The 22,124-nt window shown below is 41.6% G+C and overlaps 1 protein-coding gene across 2 annotated transcripts in view; it reads left to right on the top strand.

The window, feature by feature from the left end:
* The first annotated feature begins 293 nt into the window (after window positions 1-293).
* Window positions 294-22,124, top strand: part of colec12 (collectin sub-family member 12) — a 239,021-nt gene continuing 217,190 nt past the window's right edge. The window contains exons 1-3 of one of the 2 annotated variants that reach the window (XM_041190038.1): window positions 294-420; window positions 631-821; window positions 9,293-9,343. In XM_041190038.1, coding sequence (XP_041045972.1) covers window positions 794-821; window positions 9,293-9,343 — 79 coding nt within the window. In that variant the 5' untranslated portion in view covers window positions 294-420; window positions 631-793. Of the gene's footprint in view, window positions 421-472; window positions 822-9,292; window positions 9,344-22,124 lie in introns of those variants that run through there. The other variant, XM_041190037.1, reaches the window with a different exon arrangement.

The raw sequence follows: 22,124 nt of genomic DNA, 5'->3' as shown, positions 1-22,124 counted from the left end.
GGCCTGAACATAAAAAGCTAAGAAACGATTTATATGTAACAAAATAGCAGCAAATATATTATATTGTGTTTTGTTTGACAGTACCCGGGAGGATTTCGCAACCAGAACAGGAGAAATAGTTCAGCAAAGCATTACCCGAAATGCTGCCTGCAAGAGTTTTGGACTTTGAAACCAAATGAAAACCAGATTTCGTTGCTCTAGTTTTTCTTACGAGTCACGTAATGTGAAACACGATGCGCACATATCATCTGTTGGTATTCGCCCAAAGAATTACCTGGGGCTCTAGAGGAATTTACGTTCATCCCCACTGTAAACAAATGCAAGGAGAACAGGCAGATGATGAAAACACGTGCCAGAGGAGAGCCGGCAGGCTGGGGACTTCCTTTTACGTTTTACATTTTTGTGGTCTGATTGCAGCCAGTGAGTAAAATCCTCTACTTAAAACTTTCAAAGATCCAGCCACTTTGCTTAGTGCAGCTTGTAATCCGAGAGAGCGAGGCAGCATCGATTGGCGAGGCATTCTCAATTCTTTTGCTCAATTAGTTTGCTAGCTCTTCCAATACCTACTGGGACCAGCGGATATTTCAATCTTTGCTTTATATTTTTTCGTTGTTTTTTTTTAATTTTCAGAAGAAACTCCAAGAACGTGTTATACCGGAGCTCTGAATACTAGTTATGCAATTGTAGGAGGTCAATACGCAATATTTTACCATGAAAGCGACAAAGAAAAATTAAAGAACCTGCAGAGTTTTGAGTTTTTCTGGAACGATCAGATTGCTCCCTAATTATTTTAATGAGCTTCTTTGCCGCCAAAATGAAAGGTAGGTTCAAAGTTAGAGCGAAATTTACATTAAGAAACAGCCTATTTGTTCGTATACTTATTGTGAGAAATGTTATATTTTGATGGATGTGCGTTGACATGCGTTGTGTGCTTTGTCCAACAGCTTATACGTATATATATATATTCATTTTAAGATATTTTTAAAAAGCCTAACATGCAAAATCAGCGTCGTTTAGAAATCGTTAAATATCAGGTTACTCCCGTTACCTGATTCGTTTTGTCCATGTTAACAAATAGTTTATATGACACAATAGACGCGAAGGAGTCTTATTTTGAAAATATGAATTATTTCTAGTTAGTGTCGTGGTGGACGTTCCCCAGTGCTTGATGCGTCGGATTTCGTTGTTGCTTTCTGCTGTTTTGTGTAAGGGGGTGGAGAGGAGATTGCGTAAATTCTTATTCATAAATGTTCCAAAATGTTGTCCCAATGAATAATAATGAATCGCTTCTCCCAATCTGACATCTCCACATCCCTCCAGTAATGTTGTTTACTCTACATTCTGAAAGTAGGCATTTTGACCTCGGGTTTTGCAATGTCCTTTAATATGTTTCTTTATGAAAAACATCTGGTAGTAATTATATGCCAGTGGTCCTAGGATTGAGTTGAAGTTATTTGGCTGCTTATAGTGTTCCCAAATCTCTCTTCAGTAAATGCAGTATCCAGACTTTATAAAGGAAAGCTTCAAGTAGAACCACAGTTCAAGAGGTCCTACTGTAGAAAATGGTCCCGGTTCCTCCGTGAACTTACCCCCTTCTATTTTGGTTCACTGGCTTACCTGCGCACTGCCCTTGTGTTGGCGGGTTCTAATTGAAGTGACTAATTCAGCAAACGTAATATTTTATTCCTACAAGATTTCTATTAAAGATCTGTAATGGCTTAATTTACAAACTCAGCAGTATTCGGACTTGGTGTTTCACTGTAAGCACGTCATTCTCTTAGCAGATTGCAACTGCCACGGTTGACAGTTGTATCACTGTAAACACACGCAACAGCGACAATAAATTATACTGTGATGCCACTTTTGCAAAACGGAATCTGGACCTGACTGATGGAGAAACAGAGGAACCCACATTGCCAGCGCTTTAAGCGAACTTTTCGTAAATGGTGGGGGCGGGGCAGGAGCAATCCCCTCGATGTTTTGCCAATTTGAATTGCTGTTCTGGTCGCCTGGTGAAGCAATGCATTAAAGAACTAACTTGAAGTGCTAGAAATAAAACAAAATCCAGAAGTACATGATTGGTGCAACTCGAGCCACTTTTACCTGATCTATTTCATACCAAGGAAAAGAGTTTCAAAATGTCATATGGGTAAAGGGCTAAAATTTCCAAAAATTCCCTAAATTAACATAGTTCTGTTTCTTCAGCTTCAACTTAATTGTACCTCCTCAAAATGTTCTAACTTTTTGCTAATGTGCTAACTGTTGGCTTCTTGGTAAACATATCTCTGGTTTGATGTCATGGATGGAGGTTACCATCAGGGACCAATACCAGATCTTTCAGTTGCTGCACCCTTGAAACTGAGTTGTGGACTAACTCTTCTCATCCATACTTCAGAATCAAAATTGTGAGCATTTAGGGATGCAGAGGAAAATGGCAGGTGACCAGAATTCCCCGGTTTAAGTGGAGGTGGTCCTCCAAAGCTCTGTTAACTGACCTCAACCAGGTCAGGGCATCACAAGTGCCAAACAATGACCATCTCTAACAAAACAGAATCCGACCATCTCCCCATGTCATTCAATGGCATTACCATCATGGAATCCCCCACAATCAACATCCTGGGGCTTACCATTGATCAGAAATTGAACTGGACTAGCCATATAAATACTATAGCTACAAGGATAGGTCAGAGAATGGGAATTTTGCAGTGAGTAACTCAAATCCTGACTCCCCAAAGCCTGTCCACCATGTGCAAGGCGCAATCAGGAGTGTGATGGAGTACTCTCCATTTGTTGCAACTCCATAACAGTCGAGAAACTTGACATCATCCAGGACAAAGCAGCTCGCTTGATTGGCACCCCATTCACCACCTTCATTCCCTCCCACCGCCAATGCACAGTGGTAGCAGTGTGTATCATATGCAAGATGCACTGCAACAACTCGTTAAGCCTGTTTTGACAGCACCTTCCAAACCCGCAACCTCTACCACCCAGAAGGACCAAGGCAGCAGATGCATGTGAACATCACCACCTGCAAGTTCCCCTCCAAGCCACACACCATCCTGACTTGGAACTATATCACCATTCTTTCACTCTCACTGGGTCAAAATTCTGGAATTCCCCTCCCAACAGCACTGTGGTCATATCTAAACCACATGGATTGCAACAGTTCAGGATGGACAATTAGGGATGGCAACAAATGCTGGCCTAGCCAGTGACACCCACATCCCATCAAAGCATAAATAAAAAATAACACCCAGACCCCCATCTAGCTCTGCGACTGGCAGAAACCCACTACCATGTTTGAGTTCCCAATTCAAATTATTGAGAAATGTACACCTACTGTGGGCTTTTTTGCACAAAAGAGAGTGCAAAAATCTCTACTGACACATTCCAGTTACGTTAAGTCCAGAGAACTTTGATGCAGGTTGCAGAGATGAAGTTTAGATATCACCAAATTTGGTTGGGACACTGCTAAAGCAGAGTAAGATACTTGTAACCTTCCATCTTGTTGTCCATTAAGGACAATCCTGAGGATTTTGGTCTTTAGGATTATTTGGAGCCAAGAGGTAAGAATCCCAACACCAAGGGTATGTCTACACTTCCAGATTCCCTTAGCCAGAGTATCCTGGAATATTTTGGATATTCCTAGCTATGATATTGAATTATCAGTCTATTACAGAGGGTTAATGTGCTTCTGAATTTACATAATCAGATGTGTGATCCTGGAGTCACGAAATCCACCTACTTCCCCTCCAAGGAGCATAGTTACTAGTTGATCATTAAGCAACTGACAAGTACATGTTTCATTCCACTCTACGTGGACATCAGGTACCAGGAACTCCTCACAATTGCAAGTTGAGCAGCACAGCCATAAAACATGTGAGTGCATTACCACTATCCTCCTATCCATGGACACGCCCCATACTATGTTGACTGATGGTTCTGCTGCAGCAGTTATTTGCTTTTCCGTAACATAATCATGATAGGCATTGAGCCCCAAATATTTGAGCATGTTTTCTAATTTCTGACCTCTTCCTGGAGATTTGAACCTGAACTTTTCCCTTGTGGGATTCAAAGAAGGGCATTATATGCTGGTTCTATAATTACAGGATGATAAATGAAAGTCAAACTGATTCAGAAGACACATCTTCTATTGAAATTCCTAAGGCCCTGTGGCAGTTACTAAAATGAGCTATTTGTTGACTTTCCTGTTACATTTTCACCAATTAATTTTGAAACCAAATCCTGAAAATTACTATCAACACCAGCACTTAATGGATTGAAAATTGAAGAAAGTTTTTGGCAAATGAAAAGGCCGGCGCAGAGTAGGGAGACATAGAAAAACTACTGAGTTAAGGACCTGCCTTCAGGCAGAGCACACATGATGATGATGATGGTGAGCACTTAACACATTTGTTTGGCATTTCTATGCCCACTGATTTAACAGAAGTCTTAATCTGTTTGAAGTAAATGTGTTCATTTGTGCATTAAAATAATAGACAAAAGAATGTCTAACAAACAAGTGTGCTTGTTCACTAATGCCACCAACAGTAATTTCTAAACTCAAAGTATTACAGCAAGAAACAGATTATCCTCTCTCTGACTCAATTATGGACTGATCACTTCCCTGTATCCCTCAACAGCCACATCCCCCTACTTAAGTTCTCAGAAAAGAATTCTTGGCCAAGTAGCTTACAGTGTTCTTTCAATATCCCAACTTCCTAGTCATTGGTTCGTAATTACCACAATACTTCTAAGCTACACATTTGCTGAACAAATTCCGTACTTCCACTTTAGATGTGCTTGGATCCAGTGAAAACCTGACTCTGTCCCAGTCTTGTTATTCCTCCTGGTGTGGCCCCCATTTTCCTTCTTCATATCCAAGGGACTCAGACCTGAGTGTATCTAACACATAACTGATTTAACTTTCCAAAGTCCAGGGCTTGAGCACAAAAATCAAGGCTGACACTCTAGTGCAATTCCCTCTTTCAGATGAGATGTTAAACTGAGGCCCCATCTGCCTGCTCAGATGGAGGCAAAAGATCTCATTGCGGTATTTTGAAGTAGAGCAGTGGTTGTGTTGTGTCTAATATTTATCCCTCAATCAACATAACAAAAAAAAAATGCTACATAAATGCATGTTTTCCTTTTCTTTAAATTTGGTTTGACCACATGAAGTACTCGCAAGTTAAACTCTCCTCTGCCAAACTGCTTACTACTCCAGCACCATCCTGAAAATCAAATATAAGTCCCAGCATCTTTCCTACCATACTATCGTCTTATTAAATCTCTCTCCCCCATTCTCTCCACCCTCAGCTCCAGCCCCATGCAAGGAGCTTATTGACTTCTTTGTTACTAAGATAAAGGCCAATCATTCAGCTCCATCTGTCGCAAACTCCCTTCCTCCTGACCACCAAACCAAACCTCTTGTAAGGTTTGCTATAACCCTGAAACTGTGACATTTTCTAATTTCTCTCTTATCTTCTTCCATTCCCTCTCCAAGCTTGACTTGTCCATGGAACCCACTTCATTCCGTCTTGACCCTATTCCTACCAAACTAACCGCCCAGCTTCCGTTCATGGTCCCACACTCCCTCTACTCAGGTATTCTCCTCTTTGAAACTACTGGCATCAGCTTCTGAAAAAAACACGCAATTCCTCTATCCTTGCAAACTTCTACACCATTTCTTACCTTTTCCTCTTCAAAGTCCTTCAGTATGCTGTCACCACTGAAACTGATACTTACCTTTCCTATACCTTCATGCTTGAATCTCTCCAATCAAGCTCCTGCTTCTGTAACAGCCCTGAAACAGTTCTAATCAAAGGGCATCCTCTGGCATTGATGGTGGTACACAATCATCCCTCTTAACTTCTTTGTAATCTTAGACATGGATGGTCACACTATCCTCCTCCAATGCCTGTCCTATGTCCAATTCACTGGGACTAGTCTCGCTTGGTTCCATTCTAATCTATCCAACCATAGCCAGAGTATCTCCAGCAATGGCTGCTTTGTTACTTCTATAGTCCTTCAAGGATCTCTCCTTGGCTTGTATTGTTCCATATCTGAATGCTACCTCCAACCCCAGCAGTATCATGTGAAGACATGATGTCAGGTTCCACCAATGACATGCAGTTCTACTTCGTCACCTTTTCTGATGCCTCCATTGCCTTTTTGTTGTAAGTCTGCTTGTCTGACATCCAATCCTGCCTGGATCAGCTGCAAAATCCTCAGTTAAACATAGGGAAGACCAAAGTGATCATTTTTGAACCTCACCAGGCTCTGAAGCCTGTTATTGTTATTGATTAAATCCTTTCTAACCATTGTCTCAGGCTGCACGCTTGGCATTCTATTTAACCAACAACTGAGTTTACAACCCCATATCATTACCATCAAAGACACTCTACTTTGGCTTCCATCACATTGTCCGTCTCTGCACTGCCTGAGCCCATCTGCTGCTGAAACCCCTATCCATATCTTTCTCACCTCCAGAATTGGCTATTCCAATGTCCTGTTGGTTGGCCTCCCACCTGCATCCTCCACAAATTCCAGGTCATCCAAAGCTCTGCTGGCCTGTATTCTGTCATCCACCATTCCCACTCACCCATCACCCCTGGCCTAAATTATCTCCCAGTCACTCAACAACTCAAATTTAAAATTCGCATCCTCAGCGGTACCACCACTGCCTACCCCTGTAACCCTCTCAAACTATGCAATCTTCTGAGAACTATGTGCTTCTTCACCTCTGGCATCTGTAAACCCCATCACTACACCATTGGGAGTGTGCCTTCAGTTGTCTAGGCACTAACCTCTAAAGTTCCCTCCCTTCACCTCTATGCCCCTTAACCTTCCTCCTGTACTTTGAAACCCTCCTTAAAACTCACCTGTTTGGCCAGGCTTTTAGTTATCACTCCTAATAACTCCCCTTTGGCTTGGTGTTGATTATGTTCTATAAAGCATCTTGGGGTTTTATTATTTGTTCATGGCATCTGAGCATTTCTGACAAAGACAATATTTGTTGCCCAGACCTAATTGCCCTTGAGAAGGTGGTGGTGAGCTGCCTTGAACCCTGGTTCATCCCATATAGGTGCACCTGCACTGCTGTTAGGAAGTGAGTTCCAAGTTTGCGATCCAGCAACAGTGAAGGAGCAGTGGTATAGTTCTAAGTCAGGATGGCATGTTTCTTGGAGGAGCACTTGCAGGTGATGTTCCCATCTATCTACTGCTCTTGGTCTTCTAAGTGGGAGGTGCTATTGAAGGGTTGCTGCAGTGCATCTTGTGTAGAAAACACACTGCTGTGGCCGTACACCACTGGTGGAGGTAGCATTTAAGATGGTGGATGGGGTGCTGATCAACCAGGCTGCTTTGTCCCAGATGGTGTTGAGCTTCTTGAGTGTGTTGGAGCTGCACTTATCCAGGCAAGTGGAGAGTATTACATCACACTCCTGACTGGACAGACACTGGGGAGTCAGGAGGTGAGTTACTCTCTGCAAAATTCCCAGCATCTGACCTGCTCTTGTAGCCACAGTATTTATATGGCTGGGTCCAGTTCAGTTTCTGGTCAATGGTAACTCCTAGCATGTTGATGATGGGGAATTCAGTGATGGTAACACCATTGAACAACAAGGGGAGGTGATTAGATTCTCTCATGTTGGAGCTGGTCATTGCTTGGCAGATGAATGTTACTTGCCACTTGTCAGCCCAAGCCTGAACTTGTCCAGGTGCATGTGAACTGCTTCAATATCTGAGGAGTTGCGAATGATGCTGAATATTGTGCAATTATCGGCTTATTTTCCCATTTCTGACCTTATGATGGAGGGAAGGTCAGTGATGAAGTAGTTGAAAATGGTTGGGCCTTGGCTACTACCCTGAGGAACTCCTACACTCATGTCCTAGGACTGAAATAATTAGCCTCCAGCAACACAGCCATGTTCCTTTGTGCTAGGTATGACTCCAACCGCTTTCTTCCTGATTCCCATTGACTTCAATTTTGCCAGGGTTCCTTGATGCTACACTTTGTCACATGCTGCCTTGATGTCAAGGCAGTCACTCTCACCTCACCTTTTGAACTCAGCTCTTTTTTTCCATGCTTGGTCCAAGGCTGCAATGAAGTCTGGCGTGATGTCATAGGGGTCTAGAAACGTAAATTGCTGTTAAAACAGGTGAAAAGGAACATATATCATCCGAAGTTCTGGCCACTAAGGCACAAGGCAGACAGTTAAGGTGTAGAGGTGTTTCAGCAAGCAACCATAAGGCCAATCCTAAGTATGAATGCATGAGTTAAGAGATAAGACTAAAGAAACTTGAACTGTTCAACCTTGAAAGGAGTGATTGAAAAGTGATCTCGGGGGTATGTGTAACATTATAATCAGTAAAGGAAAGACAAATCTGGAACAATATTTCAAATTAAGCCCTAACAATGGGTAAATAATGAGAAGGTATGTGAAATACTTCTGGGGAGACTGAACCTAGTTGAAATTGTATAAAATGACACCGAGATCCCTCAGCTCAGCAGTAGATGATGAGGAGTCCAGTGCTGCACTTTAGGCAGGCTGAAGAAGACAGCAGCTAAACCTAAAAGCTAAGAATAAGTAAAGATATAGTTGCTGCAGCCTTTTCTGTTATTTGGAGATAACATTGGTGGACCTGTGCCATCCAGACTGAGTTGAGGGGATTGTGCAGATGAGTGCCATTTTTGGTGAAGACCATGCCTGTGGAATGCGGGTTGGTTGTGTGCTACTGTCGGCTATGCATCAGGCTAAATCCTAGAAGGACGAGCTGAAATTCTTCATAATGAAGATAGAGTTTTGACTGAGATGGATTGTCAAGCCAATCCATACGATCTGTCTTAGTTATATCTGCTGTTTAATGTTTAATCTATAGTTTATAATTGAACACAATTTGCCTGCTAATTCATGTTTAACTTATGCTGATTCTGAGTTTTGGAATGTAGATGTTATCTAAGATAATATATGCGGTTTACTTTGTTTGGCTCTTGTACAGTAAAAATTCTTGTGTTTAAACTGTGAAACCTTGTGGCTTCATTCTTCCAGTCAATAACTGGGATTTTGGATTTATTATCTTTTTAAGTCAACATCCATTAATTGAGATGTAAGGGAAGGTGGGTTAGGATCATGACTTTGCCTAATAAAGGATGCATAGAACTTGAAGCAGTTGATTATTCCCTTTAACAGTTTGATGCAGAATGCAGGAGTCCAGTCTTTGCTTTCTTCTGTCTGTATTTGTAAATACCATGCTCCAATTTGTTGCACTGATTGAACTATTTTTTTAACAGATGACTACAGTGAAGAAGAGGAAGTGCATTCTATGGGTTACAAGAGGTTTGGTGAGTACCAATTATCAATGAGGTTTTCAAAACTAACCACTTATTAAAGGTCACACTGTATCTACAGAAAAACATTTAATTTATCAGTAGCAAGAGATTTTTTTGAGGTGAGCAAATAACTCTTTACTGGAATACATCCAGTACAATTTCCTGAGTATTAAATCAGATGCATCTGGAGAAGGTGGGAATAGAGTTACATGTGATTGAAGGAGCATCTCAGGACAACACCTTTGAGATTGGTTCTGGGAATGGATTCTATGAACCTCTTCAAGTCAAATTTATAAAGGGTTCTATTTATAAGCAATATTAGAAAGATGAGCCTTGCTGTCAAAATATATTTCAGAAATCAGTATATCGTGCATTAGTGGATAGTTGTTCTTGAAGTTAAGATTCTGCTTTTACTATTCAATTCTTTCTCTCCTGATGACCTTTGTCATAGAAGCAGGACAGTAAGGAAAAATTGAAATTTCTTTAAAACATCTGTGGAATATGTAATCGTTTTATAAGTGTTTGAAAAGGACGTTTGAGAGTTTGCATTAATTGTAAAGGGATTAATTGTAATTTTCTTGGATAATAAGAAATACTGGTCCATGTTACCTGGCGACCCTTGCCCTGAAAGCAGTTCGAACAAGAAGGAAGTTAAGACCAAAAGCTGTGTGACTAGGCATATAAAGGAGACCTACATATAAAGGAGAGCTGCAGCAGAGGGGAGAACAAGAAAGGCATATTTACTAGGAGCTATATGTGTGTAACACAATTAAACAGGATAGAAAGCCAAAGACCGAGTTAGAGCAGAGATTTCTACTGCTGCTCAGTTTTGCCAATGCCAGCCAGACCTTTTAGCACAGTTTATTAAAGGGAGGGGAAAAAGGAGTCTCTGGGGAATCTGAGCCATCAAGCCTATCGTGAATCCAGCTAAGGAGGTTCTGCAGGAGTGTGCCATTTGGGTGATGACCATCTCTGGGACCTTGGGTGGAATACGGCTACCAGTGAATGCTACTTGAAGGCTGAATTGACCGAGTGGGAAGGTGAGAGACTCCATGTATCAGGGGCCGAGTTAGAGAACTTTAGAACTTCGAATCATGGTGACACATACCTTTAGGAACTGATGCAGCTGCTTGTGTTGGGTGAGATGTATCTTTGTCGTGTCAACTATTCAAACGAAATTTACCTTCTTATTTGAAGTATCTTTTGACTGTTAATTCCTATGACCTTTGTCATAGAAGCAAGACAGTAAGGAAAAATTGAAATTTCTTTAAAACGTCTGTGGAATATGTAATCGTTTTATAAGCGTTTGAAAAGGACATTTGAGAGTTTGCATTAATAGTAAAGGGATTAATTGTAATTTTCTTGGATAATAAGAAATACTGGTCCATGTTACCTTGTTCTGCATTTGTTCTGATTCCTGTTAAAGTAAAAACTACAAAAAGTGGAATCTTGTTGATAATTTCTTTATTTGCGGGTCATTCAGTAAATTTGGTTCCCCCTTGGGGATCATAACACTTTAGAAACATGTTTTGGCAAAAAGGCATTGATTTTTTTCAAAGTATGTTACACTGTGTTAATACACAAGGGACAGCATAATAATAAGTTTGGTGCAAAGTGCTGTTTTTCTCTGTTCAATTGTCCCCTGAATAGAGGCAGGTGGCCATTTACCATATTTAAGCCTGCAATTAGGGTCAGGATTACAGCTTGCTAGCATTTTGCTGGCTGTGGAGCGACCTTCCCACTCACCCTTGTGTGCAGAGGTGGCCAGCTGTATGGAGGCAGTCTCCCTATGGCAGTGCGTGGAGGCCATCAGAGCCTGAGGCTGCATGATGTTGTGGCAGAATCTGTAGCTTCAAAGCTTGAATTTTTGAGATGGACCCTAATTGAAAATGGCAACCAAGAAGGGAAATTGAGAAAGAGAAACTGAGAAAGGAAACTGACACACACAGTTTCAAAGGAAACTGAGATTGGAAACCAAAAACTTCTGGGGAGACTGAACCTGATTGAAATCATATAAAACGACACTGAGAGCTCTTAGAGCTCAGTAGTAGATGATGAGGCGTCCAGTGCCGCAGTATAGGCAGGCTGAAGAAGACAGCAGCTAGATCCAAAAGCTGAGAATGAGCAAAGATATGGTTGCTGCAGCTGTTTGTTATTTGAAGAAAGCATTGGTGGAACTGTGCCATCCAGACTGAGTTGAGGAGATGAGTGCCATTTCCGGTGAAGACCATGGAGTGTGGGTTGGTTGTGAGCTGCTGTCGGCTAAGGGTCAGGCTAAATCCAAGAAGAGGAACTGAAATTCTTCATAACAAAGAAAGAGTTTTGAAGGACCTTTGTGACTGAGATGGACTGACAAGCCAATTCATATTATCTGTCTTAGTTGTATCTGTCATTTAATGTTTAATCTATTGTTTTATAATTGACCGCAATTTGCTTGCTAATTCATATTTAATTTATGTTGATTCTGGGCTTTGGAATGTAGATGTTTACCTAAGATAGGATAAAGCATTTGCTTTGTTTGACTCTTGTATAGTAAAAATTCTTCTGTTTAAACTGTGAAACCTTGTGGCTTCATTCTTTCAGTAAATAACTGGGATTTTGGACTTGTTAGTTTAAAAAAAAAGTTACTGGTCTTGACCGAGATCATAACGATGCAAAGAGGGGACAGGGTAAGAATGTTGAAGTGCCATTGTGGTCTCTGACCTGCCTCAGCAGTGCCCACCTCTCCATATGGAGCTGCTGAGGCTTCAGAGCTGTGATTGGTCCAGCAGCATTGGGAGCCCACCTGCTTCCCATAATTGGATGGCAAGTATGAACTTGGCCAATTAGGAGGCCGCCTGTGGGAATATACTAGTGCTGCATCCACTGTTCATGAATGTAAGCTTGGGATCACCATTTGATCCCAAAATCAGGTCCCAAAGTCAGCAGGAAAAGTTCAGCCCAGTGTAACAATGGAGATTTAGAAGCATTCTATTTCTCACTGTTGCAATAGTCGGAATTTGCCTAAAATTCCATATCTTTGGAAGCCTGATATACCTCTTGCAAATTGTCATAGATTAGGATCGATAAACAAAACCATTTGATAAATTTTCATTTTCAACATTCCTGGCACAGACCTTTGTGCAATTTTAGTTAATTTCAAATGAATGCATTGGAAATCAGCGGTGTGTGCTGAATTCATGATATGTTCTGGGTGTTGTTATGGACAGGGGAGAAAAATGGTAGGATGATTCACACTTTTTCCAACTCTTGACTGACCGCACTTGTATGTGTTTAAAAAAGTTTTTTTAACCCCTTGAGTGCTGAGGCTCTTAAGAACAGACCAAAGACAGGTTTTCTTGTAAGTTTAAAAAAAAAGGAATAAATGTTTACTTCTCAATTCCCGAATGTATTTGCACGCACACACTCTCACACAGACACACACACACACTCTCACGGTCTCACACTCTCTCACGCACACACAATCTCCCACACACACACACAATCTCACACACACACACAATCTCACACACACACAATCACAGAATCTTAATGGCACAGAAAGAGGCCATTCGGCCCATCCTGTTTGCACCAGCTCTCCAATGAGCAATATGACCTAGTGCCATTGCCCTGCCTTTTCCCTGTACCTTATTCAAATAACCATCTAATGCCGTCTTGAATGCTTCGATTGAAGTTGTCTCCATCGCACTTCCAGGCAGTGCATTCTAGACCCACTGGTTGTGTGAAAAAAAAATTTCACACGTCACATTTGCTTCTTTTGCAAATCTTTTCAAATCCGTGCCCTCTCGTTCTTGATCGTTTTACGAGTGGGAACAGCTTCTCTCTATCTACTCTGTCCAGCCCTCTCATGATTTTGAATTCTTCTATCAAGTCTCCTCTCAGCCTTCTCTCCAAGGAAAACAGTCCCAACCTCACCAATCTATCCTCATAGTTTCTCATCCCTGGAACCATTCCTGTAAACCTCTTCTGCACTCTCCCAATGTGTTCCCATTCTTCCTATAATATGGTGCCCAAAACTGTACACAATATTCCAGCTGAGGTTTAACGAGGGTCTTATATAAAGCATAACCTCCCTGCTCTTGTACTCTATGCCTTTATTAATAAAGCCCAGGATACTATATGCTTTTTTAACTGTTGTCTCCACCTGTCCTGCCACCTTCAATGATCTATGTACATATACACCCAAGTCTTTATGCTCCTGCACCTCATTCAAAATTTCACCCCTTATTTTATATTGTCTGTCCCTGTTCTTTCTACCAAAATGCATCACCTCACACTTCTCTACATTGAACTTCATCTGCCACCTATCTGCCCACTCCACCAACAGTCTATGTCCTCTTGAAGTTCCACACCGTCCTCCTCACAGTTCACAACTCTCCGAAGCTTCATATCATCCGCAAACTTTGAAATTGTCCCCGGCACACCAAGATCTAGGTCATTAATATATATCAGGAAAAACAAGGGTCTCAATGCTGACCCCTGGAGAACTCCACTACAAACATTCCTCCACCTGTTCCTCCCAGTATTTTGTGCACCCTGGAAATACCCTCTCATATTTTTTCTTAGTTCCACACTCCTGCCGAGGTAGTTTAAAGCCTTCCCAACAGCACTAGCAAAACACCCTGCAAGGAAGTCAGTCCCAGCTCTGTTCAGGTACAACCTGTCTGGCTTGTACAAGTGCCATCTCCCCCAGAGTCAGTCCCAGTGTCCCAGGAATCTAAAGCCCCCTCTCCTGCATCACCTTTCCAGCCATGCATTCATCTGCCTTATCCTCCTATTTCTGCACTCGCTGGCACGTGGCACTAGGAACAATCTGGATATTACTACAATAGAGGTCCTGCTAGCTAATTTTCTACCTAGCTCCCTAAGTTCTTATTGCAGGACCACATCCCCCTTCCTGCCTAAGTCATTGGCCCAATGTGGACCATGACCTCTGGCTGATCACCTTCCCCCAGAAGAATGTCCTGCAGCTGCTGTGTGACACCCCTGACCCTGATACCAGGGAGGCAACATACCATCCTGGAGCCATATCTACGGCCACAAAAATGCCTTTCTGTTCCCCTAACTAATGAATCCCCTATCACTACTTCTATCACTAATCCCCTTTCCTCTTCTCCTCCTGAACAGCCGAGCAGCTCTGGCTCCAAACATGGCTCTGACTGCACTCTTCTGAGGAACCAGCACCCTCACCAGCTTCCAAAATGGAAAAACCAATTTGTGAGCGGTATCCCAGGGGACTGCTGCACTACCTGCCTATTTTTCTTTGACTGCCTGATGGTCACCCATTCCCTCTCTGTCTCCAAGCCCTTAAGCTACGGTGTGACCACCTCTCTGAATGTGCTATCCACGTAGCTCTCAGCCTCGTGGATGAGCCTCAGTGACTCCAGCTACCCTTCGAGCTCTGAAACCTGGAGCTCAAGTTTCTGCAGCTGACAGCACTTCCTGTACATGTGGTCATCTAGGACACTGGTAGTGCCCATGACTTTGTACATATTACAGGACACGCATTCCACACGCACATGCATACACCCGCACACAAAAAAAGGTGATTACAAAAGAGGTAGCATTCAATTAGGCTTCTTAAAAGTCCAAAAACTCACTGTCTTACTTGAGTCTTTTGGTATGGAGACATGAAACATTTCAGGCCTGATGAATCCCTTTTGGTTCATTGAAGAAATGGAGGTTGGAACTTTCCGGTTGGACAGATTCGCAGTGGCTCACTACCTGTAGCAGCAGGTTTCTGGCTTTGCTGTAGGCGAGGTGTAGTCAAGCCCCCATAGCAAAGATCTGGCTTGGTTCTTCAAATTGGTAGGTAAAAGGTTAGCTCCGATTCTCTGCTGTGAGTGGATTTTTGGCAGGAACGTTTCTTTGCTGGGCTGGACCTCTTCCCGCTGAGCCTCCTTGCCTTCCTAACTGATTGATTGATTCAGGATGCTCTTAAAAGGACCGTTAACAAATGTTCCTTGTCATAATCTGATTTCTGTCTGGTGGCCATAGTAAACATTTTTCAATTATCTACACAAATGGTCCCTGATAACCTTATATATTAGCAGGCAAGAAGGGAGGTCACCTGGCCGCTCAACTCTATCCTGTTGTAGAAGCATATTCTCCATTCTCCTTTTTGTTTTTTGAAAAGTAAAGTGTCAATTTTCCATAAATCTAAGGGTATAATTGCAAGGACGTAATAAAGTGCTGAACATAAAATTTAGCTCTTATAATTAATACCTGCTTGATGAATAATCTGCTTTCTACATTTTATTCACTTATCTGGTGAGTACACATGTCAGGAGTTAACAGTAAAATGCTAATACCTTTTAGCTGATGTTTTCTTGAGTGGTTTTAGTTGTTATTTTGGAAGATTGTTCAAACATGCCAAAATGAATGGTACAATGTAAATGTTTCAGGGAAGTGCTAATCAAGAAGGACTTTGATATGCTCAGGCAAGGCTTTGCTGCTTTTGCAGCTGCCATATGTATCCCTGGAAAGATGGTCAAGGAGTGATAGTGTAGTATGTGGTACACATTAATGTGGTACACATCCATTAATAGATGGATCATCAAGGGTCAGCAAGGAGCAGGGCCAAAGGAGAACAAAGAATGGCAACAACATCAGCCTTTTGAAAAATAAGGATAACCAGTAGCATGAGAACAGCAGCGCTTGATCTTTGACATGCTATTTCTCTAGTGATGTTGTCACATTAACTTGGCTGATGTTGCCCTTCACTCTATCAATATTTATCAACAGAGTTATTTTGCTGATACACCTTGGTGTTTACAAAACAGGCATAGGCATTGTGATGTTATAATGCTACTGTGGTAACATCTGTTTAACTGTTATGTAGAAGACCTGATTATCTCTGTGCCTTTAACAGATTGCTTGTACAGAGCTGTCATGTGTGAAAAGGTATATTTATGGGCAAAGACTTATTCATGATGTAAATCACTGCCACAAAGTAAAAGGGTGAAATGAATTCACTATTTGTGTGTATTGTAGAGGTGGCCTTCTCCTTGAACCGGTGCAGTCCTTGTGGTGATGATGTTAGTTAGGGAATTTTAGGATTTTAACCTGGTGACGATGAAATAACAGTGGCATATGCCCAACTCAGGATGTAATTTGACTTTGAGGGGTGCTTCCAGATAATAATGTTCTAATGAAGTTGTTGCTCTTACTCTTCCTAGCTTCGAAGTTTATGGGACTGCAATGTGCTTTTGAAGTAAGCTTGGTGATTTGCTACAGTACATCCCTGTAGATGATGTGAACAGTAGCCACAATGCACCAGCGAAGGAGATTGAGCCCAGTGATGGGGTATTGATCAAATTTTATCCAGTAGAGTGCCGAGGTTCTTGCATGTTGCTGCAACTGCACCCAAATAAGCAAAAGGCATTGTTCTGTTGGAGTACCTGTATAAGTTGCTCAAATCCTACCTACATAAGAAGGCTTTTGATAAAGTCTCATATAGGAGATTAGTAAACAAAATTAGAGCGCATGGGATTAGGGGTAATATACTGGTATGGATTAACAATTGGTTAACAGACTGAAAACAGAGAACAGGAATAAACAAGTAGTTTTCAGGATCAGCTAGTGAGCTACCGCAAGGCTCAGTGCTGGGCCACAATCTACATACAGGATTTGGATGAGGGGACCGCATGTAATATTTCCAAACTTGCTGATGACACAAAGCTAGGTGGGAATGTATATTGTGAGGAGGATGCAAGAGGCTTCAAGAGGACTTGGACAGGCTAAGTAAATGGGCAAGAACATGGCAGATGGAATATAATATGAAAACATGTGAAATTATCCACTTAACCAGAAAAAACAGAAAGGCAGAGTATTTCTGAAATGGTGAGAGGTTGGGAGGTGTTGATGTTCAAAGTGTTCTGGGTGTCCTTGTTTATGAGTCACAAAAAGCTAGTGCGCAGGTGCAGCAAGCAATTAGGAAGGCAAATGATATGTTGGCCTTCATCGCAAGGAGATTTGAGAACAGGAATAAGTATGTCTTGCTACAATTGCTTGGAGTCTTGGTGAGACCTCACCTGGAGTATTGTGTACAGTTTTGATCTCCTTATCTATGGGAGGATATACATGCCATAGAGGGAATGCAATGGAGGTTCACCAGACCAATCGCTGGGATGGTGGGATTGTCTTATGAGGAGAGATTGAGGAAACTGGCTTGTATTCCCTAGAGCTTCAAAGAATGAGAGATGATCTCTTTGAAACTTAAACTTTTACAGGGCATGATAGGGTAGATAGAATGTTTCCCCTGGTTGGTGAGTTTAGAACCAGGGGACACAGTCTCAATAAGGGGCAGGCCATTTAAGACTGAAATGAGGAGGTATTTCTTCACTCAAGGGGTGGTGAACCTTTAGAATTTCCTACTACTCCAGAGGCCGCTGGAAGTCTAAATCATTGAGCATGTACAAGACAGAAATCAATAGATTTCTGGATACTAATGACATCAAGGGATTTGAGGAAAACGCAAGAAAGTGGCATTGAGGTAGATGATCAGTCTTGATCTAATTGAATGCTGGAGCAGATTCAAAGGGCCAAATGGCTTACTCCTGCTTCTATGTTCCCATATCAGTGTGTAGTCTTGCTTTGAATTAAAGCTGATTCTCACTAATTCCTGCATTTTGTCACTCAAGATTCCCATTGCTGGAGTGCGAGCAATAATTCGTAATGCACATACTACATTTATGGCCTCATTGACTGAGGTTGCTGCAGCATGTCCCTGCGTTAGGAATCCCGACTTACCTGATCCCTGAACAGAGACCAGGAACTTCAAGTCCCAGCATGCCCTGGGAGTTTCCTTGCATTTACAGATCAGGAGTGTATTGCACATGTGCAGTACAGCATTTTAGAGACCTCGGGCAGGGCACAAATACCCAGTGTGCCTGTGTGGGAAAAATACGATGCAAAAACCTGTTTACGGGACCCAGGAGTGGGTGCCATAACACACAGGAGTCCCAGCACAGGGAGAGGTCCCAGCACAGGGAGAGAACCCAGAGGGAGCGGGAGGGCTGGGGAAAGAGCCACTGGAAGGAGGAGACCACCGGTAGGAATCACTGGGGAGCGAAACCAGTGAGAGAGGAGCAAAGAAAGAGTTTCCAAGCAGTATAAGTGCGGTGGTTGACAGGCTCCAAGTTGTGCGGGCTTGAGAAAAGCCCTGGAGAGCTGAAAAGGCCGCAGAAGGTTGGTGACTCCATGCTGCAGGCTACTGGGGCAAACGTAACACTTTGGAGCAGCGTTGTTCTGTTCAGTGTGGCTAAAGAACAGGAGTTATGCCTGTGAGTTGATATTGGAATACAGACTTGAGAATCCTGGGGAATATAGTCCCAGGAGATGACATTGAAAGCCCGGAAGGCGAGCAGTTGTTGAGGCAGCCCAAGTCGTAGCAACTTTTGCAGGGAATTCCAAGGATGGATCTTCGAAAGGGAAGATTGAAGACATGCGTTCATCATGAAGGAGACAGAGTTTTAATGAGACTGTGTAACTCAAAGTGAACACTGACGTCTGGGTGAGTGCTGAGAAAGCTGTGGGATCTGTCTTGGTTGCATTTGCTATTTAATGTGTAGTGTGGTTGTTAGACCGTAGTTTGCCTGTTAATTTACCTTAATGTTAATCCTGAATGCTAGAGTATAAGATAGATATGGTAAATTGTTTTATTTTTCTGACCTTGTATAGTGAAGTTTATGTTGCTTGTTCAAAAACCATGGAATTTTGAGGCTTTATTCTCTTACTTGGGATCTCAAACGCTGTCTACTTTAAATAAAAAGTTACTGGTCCCTGACTGGATTGTACCAAAAAATTGGGTGTCTAGTCTAGCATCATAACACACTGCACTTGGAGCTTGCCAGATTTCACTTACTGAAAGGCTGGAGAATTTTTCCTGATATGCTATTTTGTTCAATTTGCTTCAGATATTATAGACAGAATGATTCAGAATTTGTAGACCTTGGTGTAAACATGTTACTTAGAACCAAATTAAGTAATTACAGCAAACATATGGCTCAGCATCCTCTGCTTAAAGGGAAGGGGTCAATTGAGAGACCTACTCCTAAAGGCATGCCTATGAACGATTTAGAGGTGTTGGAGTGCCATTCAGGAATTTTAAGTATCACTAAATCTCCTGCAGTAACAATGCCTCTTCAATAATGCTGTTGCCTTCAAAGAATGCATCTTGTCTTGCCTTCCTATCCTATGAACTACTGATTCTGTGCTACCAGTCTGTATAGAAGAGAAAGTCTTTCTGCTACTTTTCCTCATGCTCTTAGAAGGCATCAGTGACCACACTTGTGGATTCTCCTCTGTGAAGAAAGTATATTGAACACTGGAGAGTGATAATATTGTTCTGCTGTCATACTAGTTTTTGTGATACAAGTATCTTTCTTATTAGCTGAATACTGTGATACTTGCTTCAAATGTAGTATTCTAAGCACATGGCAACTATGCAGGCTTGCAAAACAATTTGAGGTAAAAGATTATCCATCTCAAGCTAACCTACCTAATAGAAGGGACTTCCCAGGATCACAAGGTTTTCTCTCAGAACTGTCCTTTTCTTGTTTTTTTTTAAACAAACATGATTTTTACAATAATGGCTTGTTTGTGTTTGCTCTGATGTGGAAATCCACAAAATTTGCATGTTAATTTCAATTCTCGTACCATATTTGTTTCAAATTCTGAATACAACAGGAGACTTTCTTGAGAAGCAGCTAGTCATTGACAATACAATACATATTTGACTTTTCATTTACATATGACTGCTGCCTTACTTTTGTACTTTTGAACAAATTGTTTGACATCTTACTGACCTCATCCATAATCCAAGCCAGTTACAGACAGAACCCACAACCTATCAGAAACCTCAAGCCAGGCATGCTGACATCTGATCCCATCTAACATCTCAGCCACCTCTCATCTATCAAGAGCACGGCTGGAAGTTTTCTTGGAGTGACTTGTGTTCCAGTACCACAGCTCTACCGAAGGTTTGTTTGAAACCCTATTTACGTAAATGGAGGTTATTGTTGCACTTCTGCTTAAGTTATTGTGGTGGAGCAGGAGGAATTCCAAAGAAATGTTGATAGTTTTAAACAGAGACCGGCCTCTGAGGCATTTTCTTATGTGCAGCAGAAACATAGTCATCCAGAATAGCGATGCCTGCAGCTGGTTTAACCTTGTCTGGCTTAGCCTTGTTAGGTCTTACATAAACCAGTCAGAATTGTGAAAGCAGCAATATCTGAGCTAAATTGCAATTGACCACATTTCTGGCATTAGCACTAATGCCAACATGGGTGAAATATTGTGGAAAACACATGGATTTCACATGGATAAAAGATAGTTTTAATAAACCCAAAATCCAAAGGAATGGTAACTTTCCAAGAGCCATAAATATATATCTGAATTTCTTTCAATATTCATTGTGGTTACTGGTAAAAAATAGTGAAACATGCAACTGTCGACAAGGTTTCCAAATTTCAGTTTATTTTTATTGGAGTGCTTTAGCTGTAAGTTTCTACTGAAAGTGTAATCCTGGAAAAACATCAGAAGGAAAAAAAAAATTCCAGATTGTTTCTGGAAATTTTAGGATTGTAACACGTGATATGAATGTTTAGATCTTTCAAGACTTCACTGGCATTCCCTTCAAATTAAGCTGCGACCTAAGGCGATCATATAATATGGGTTCAAACTTACGTGGCTTCTTCCCTGGCTGTAATTGACACCAGAGGTGTAATTTCTAAATTTTGCACTTTCAAGGTTTGCCTCACCCACTGGGAGCATATATGAGAAACCAGGGCTGAGGTTGCACATGATTGTATGACCACTGATGGCTGGAGAATCATGCACAAAAGCAAAAATAAAAGCAGAAAATGCTGGAAATGCTCAGCAGGTCAGGCGGTTTCTTTGGAGAGAATAACAGAGTTAACATTTTGGGTTGATGACTTTTTAGCAGTACTGAGGAAAGGTCATCGACCTAAAATGCCAACTCTATTTCTCACTTGACAGATACTGCCAGACCTGCTGAGTGTTTCCATCATTTTCTGTTTTTATTTCGTTTGCAGCACACGCCTGAATTTCTGAGTTGCAGTCCACACCAGAAACATCAAGTCAGGAAAATATCCTTTAAATTGTTTCTTTGTGAAAAGAAAAATGAAGGAATGCTTGTTTTTCTTCACTAAAAATTCAGTTAAATTTCAGCTGGTGATTAATTTGTAGTTTGATTCCAAATGCAAAACATGCAAGTTGTGGTGGAAGGTTGGTTTTAGTAGGAATAATAATCAAGAAACCTCCTCGGTTGCCATTAAAATTTCAGGTAGTGATGAGAACTGGATAGAGACTGCTGTACATGTAAATTTAGTTCAAAACCATCAACATCTGCAGTTGCCAATAAGTTCCTAGGGACCTCGTAGACTCCAAAGTGTGCTTATCTGTTTCCTGGTTTTGTTATTATTGCTTAGCTGTAATTTTATATCCTATGGGCTTCAGTGAATGATATTGCTCCCATTTCTTGGGAAAGCTATGTCAGCATGCCAAAGACTATTTATTGGGTTTCCTGTGCTAAGTGTTAATTTTCATATTGTCCAAGGAATACAGAAAAAAAATTCAAAGCATTATCAACTACTAATTGACTGGGGCAGAGATTGCAATATATTAAAGGTAAATGGCTTTGTGGCTGATGCTTGGCCCACGTGATCTTCTGGACTGGTTTCAATTGGCTGAGGGTGCGGAGGGGCATTTTATAGATTATTTTTCCCCTTATTGGCCATGGGTTTTTTCTGTTTTTTACTTCCCCTTGGAT

Source organism: Carcharodon carcharias, chromosome 6, assembly GCF_017639515.1.
Source record: "Carcharodon carcharias isolate sCarCar2 chromosome 6, sCarCar2.pri, whole genome shotgun sequence".
NCBI lineage: Eukaryota > Metazoa > Chordata > Chondrichthyes > Lamniformes > Lamnidae > Carcharodon > Carcharodon carcharias.
This window is presented reverse-complemented; position numbering and strand designations above follow the sequence as displayed.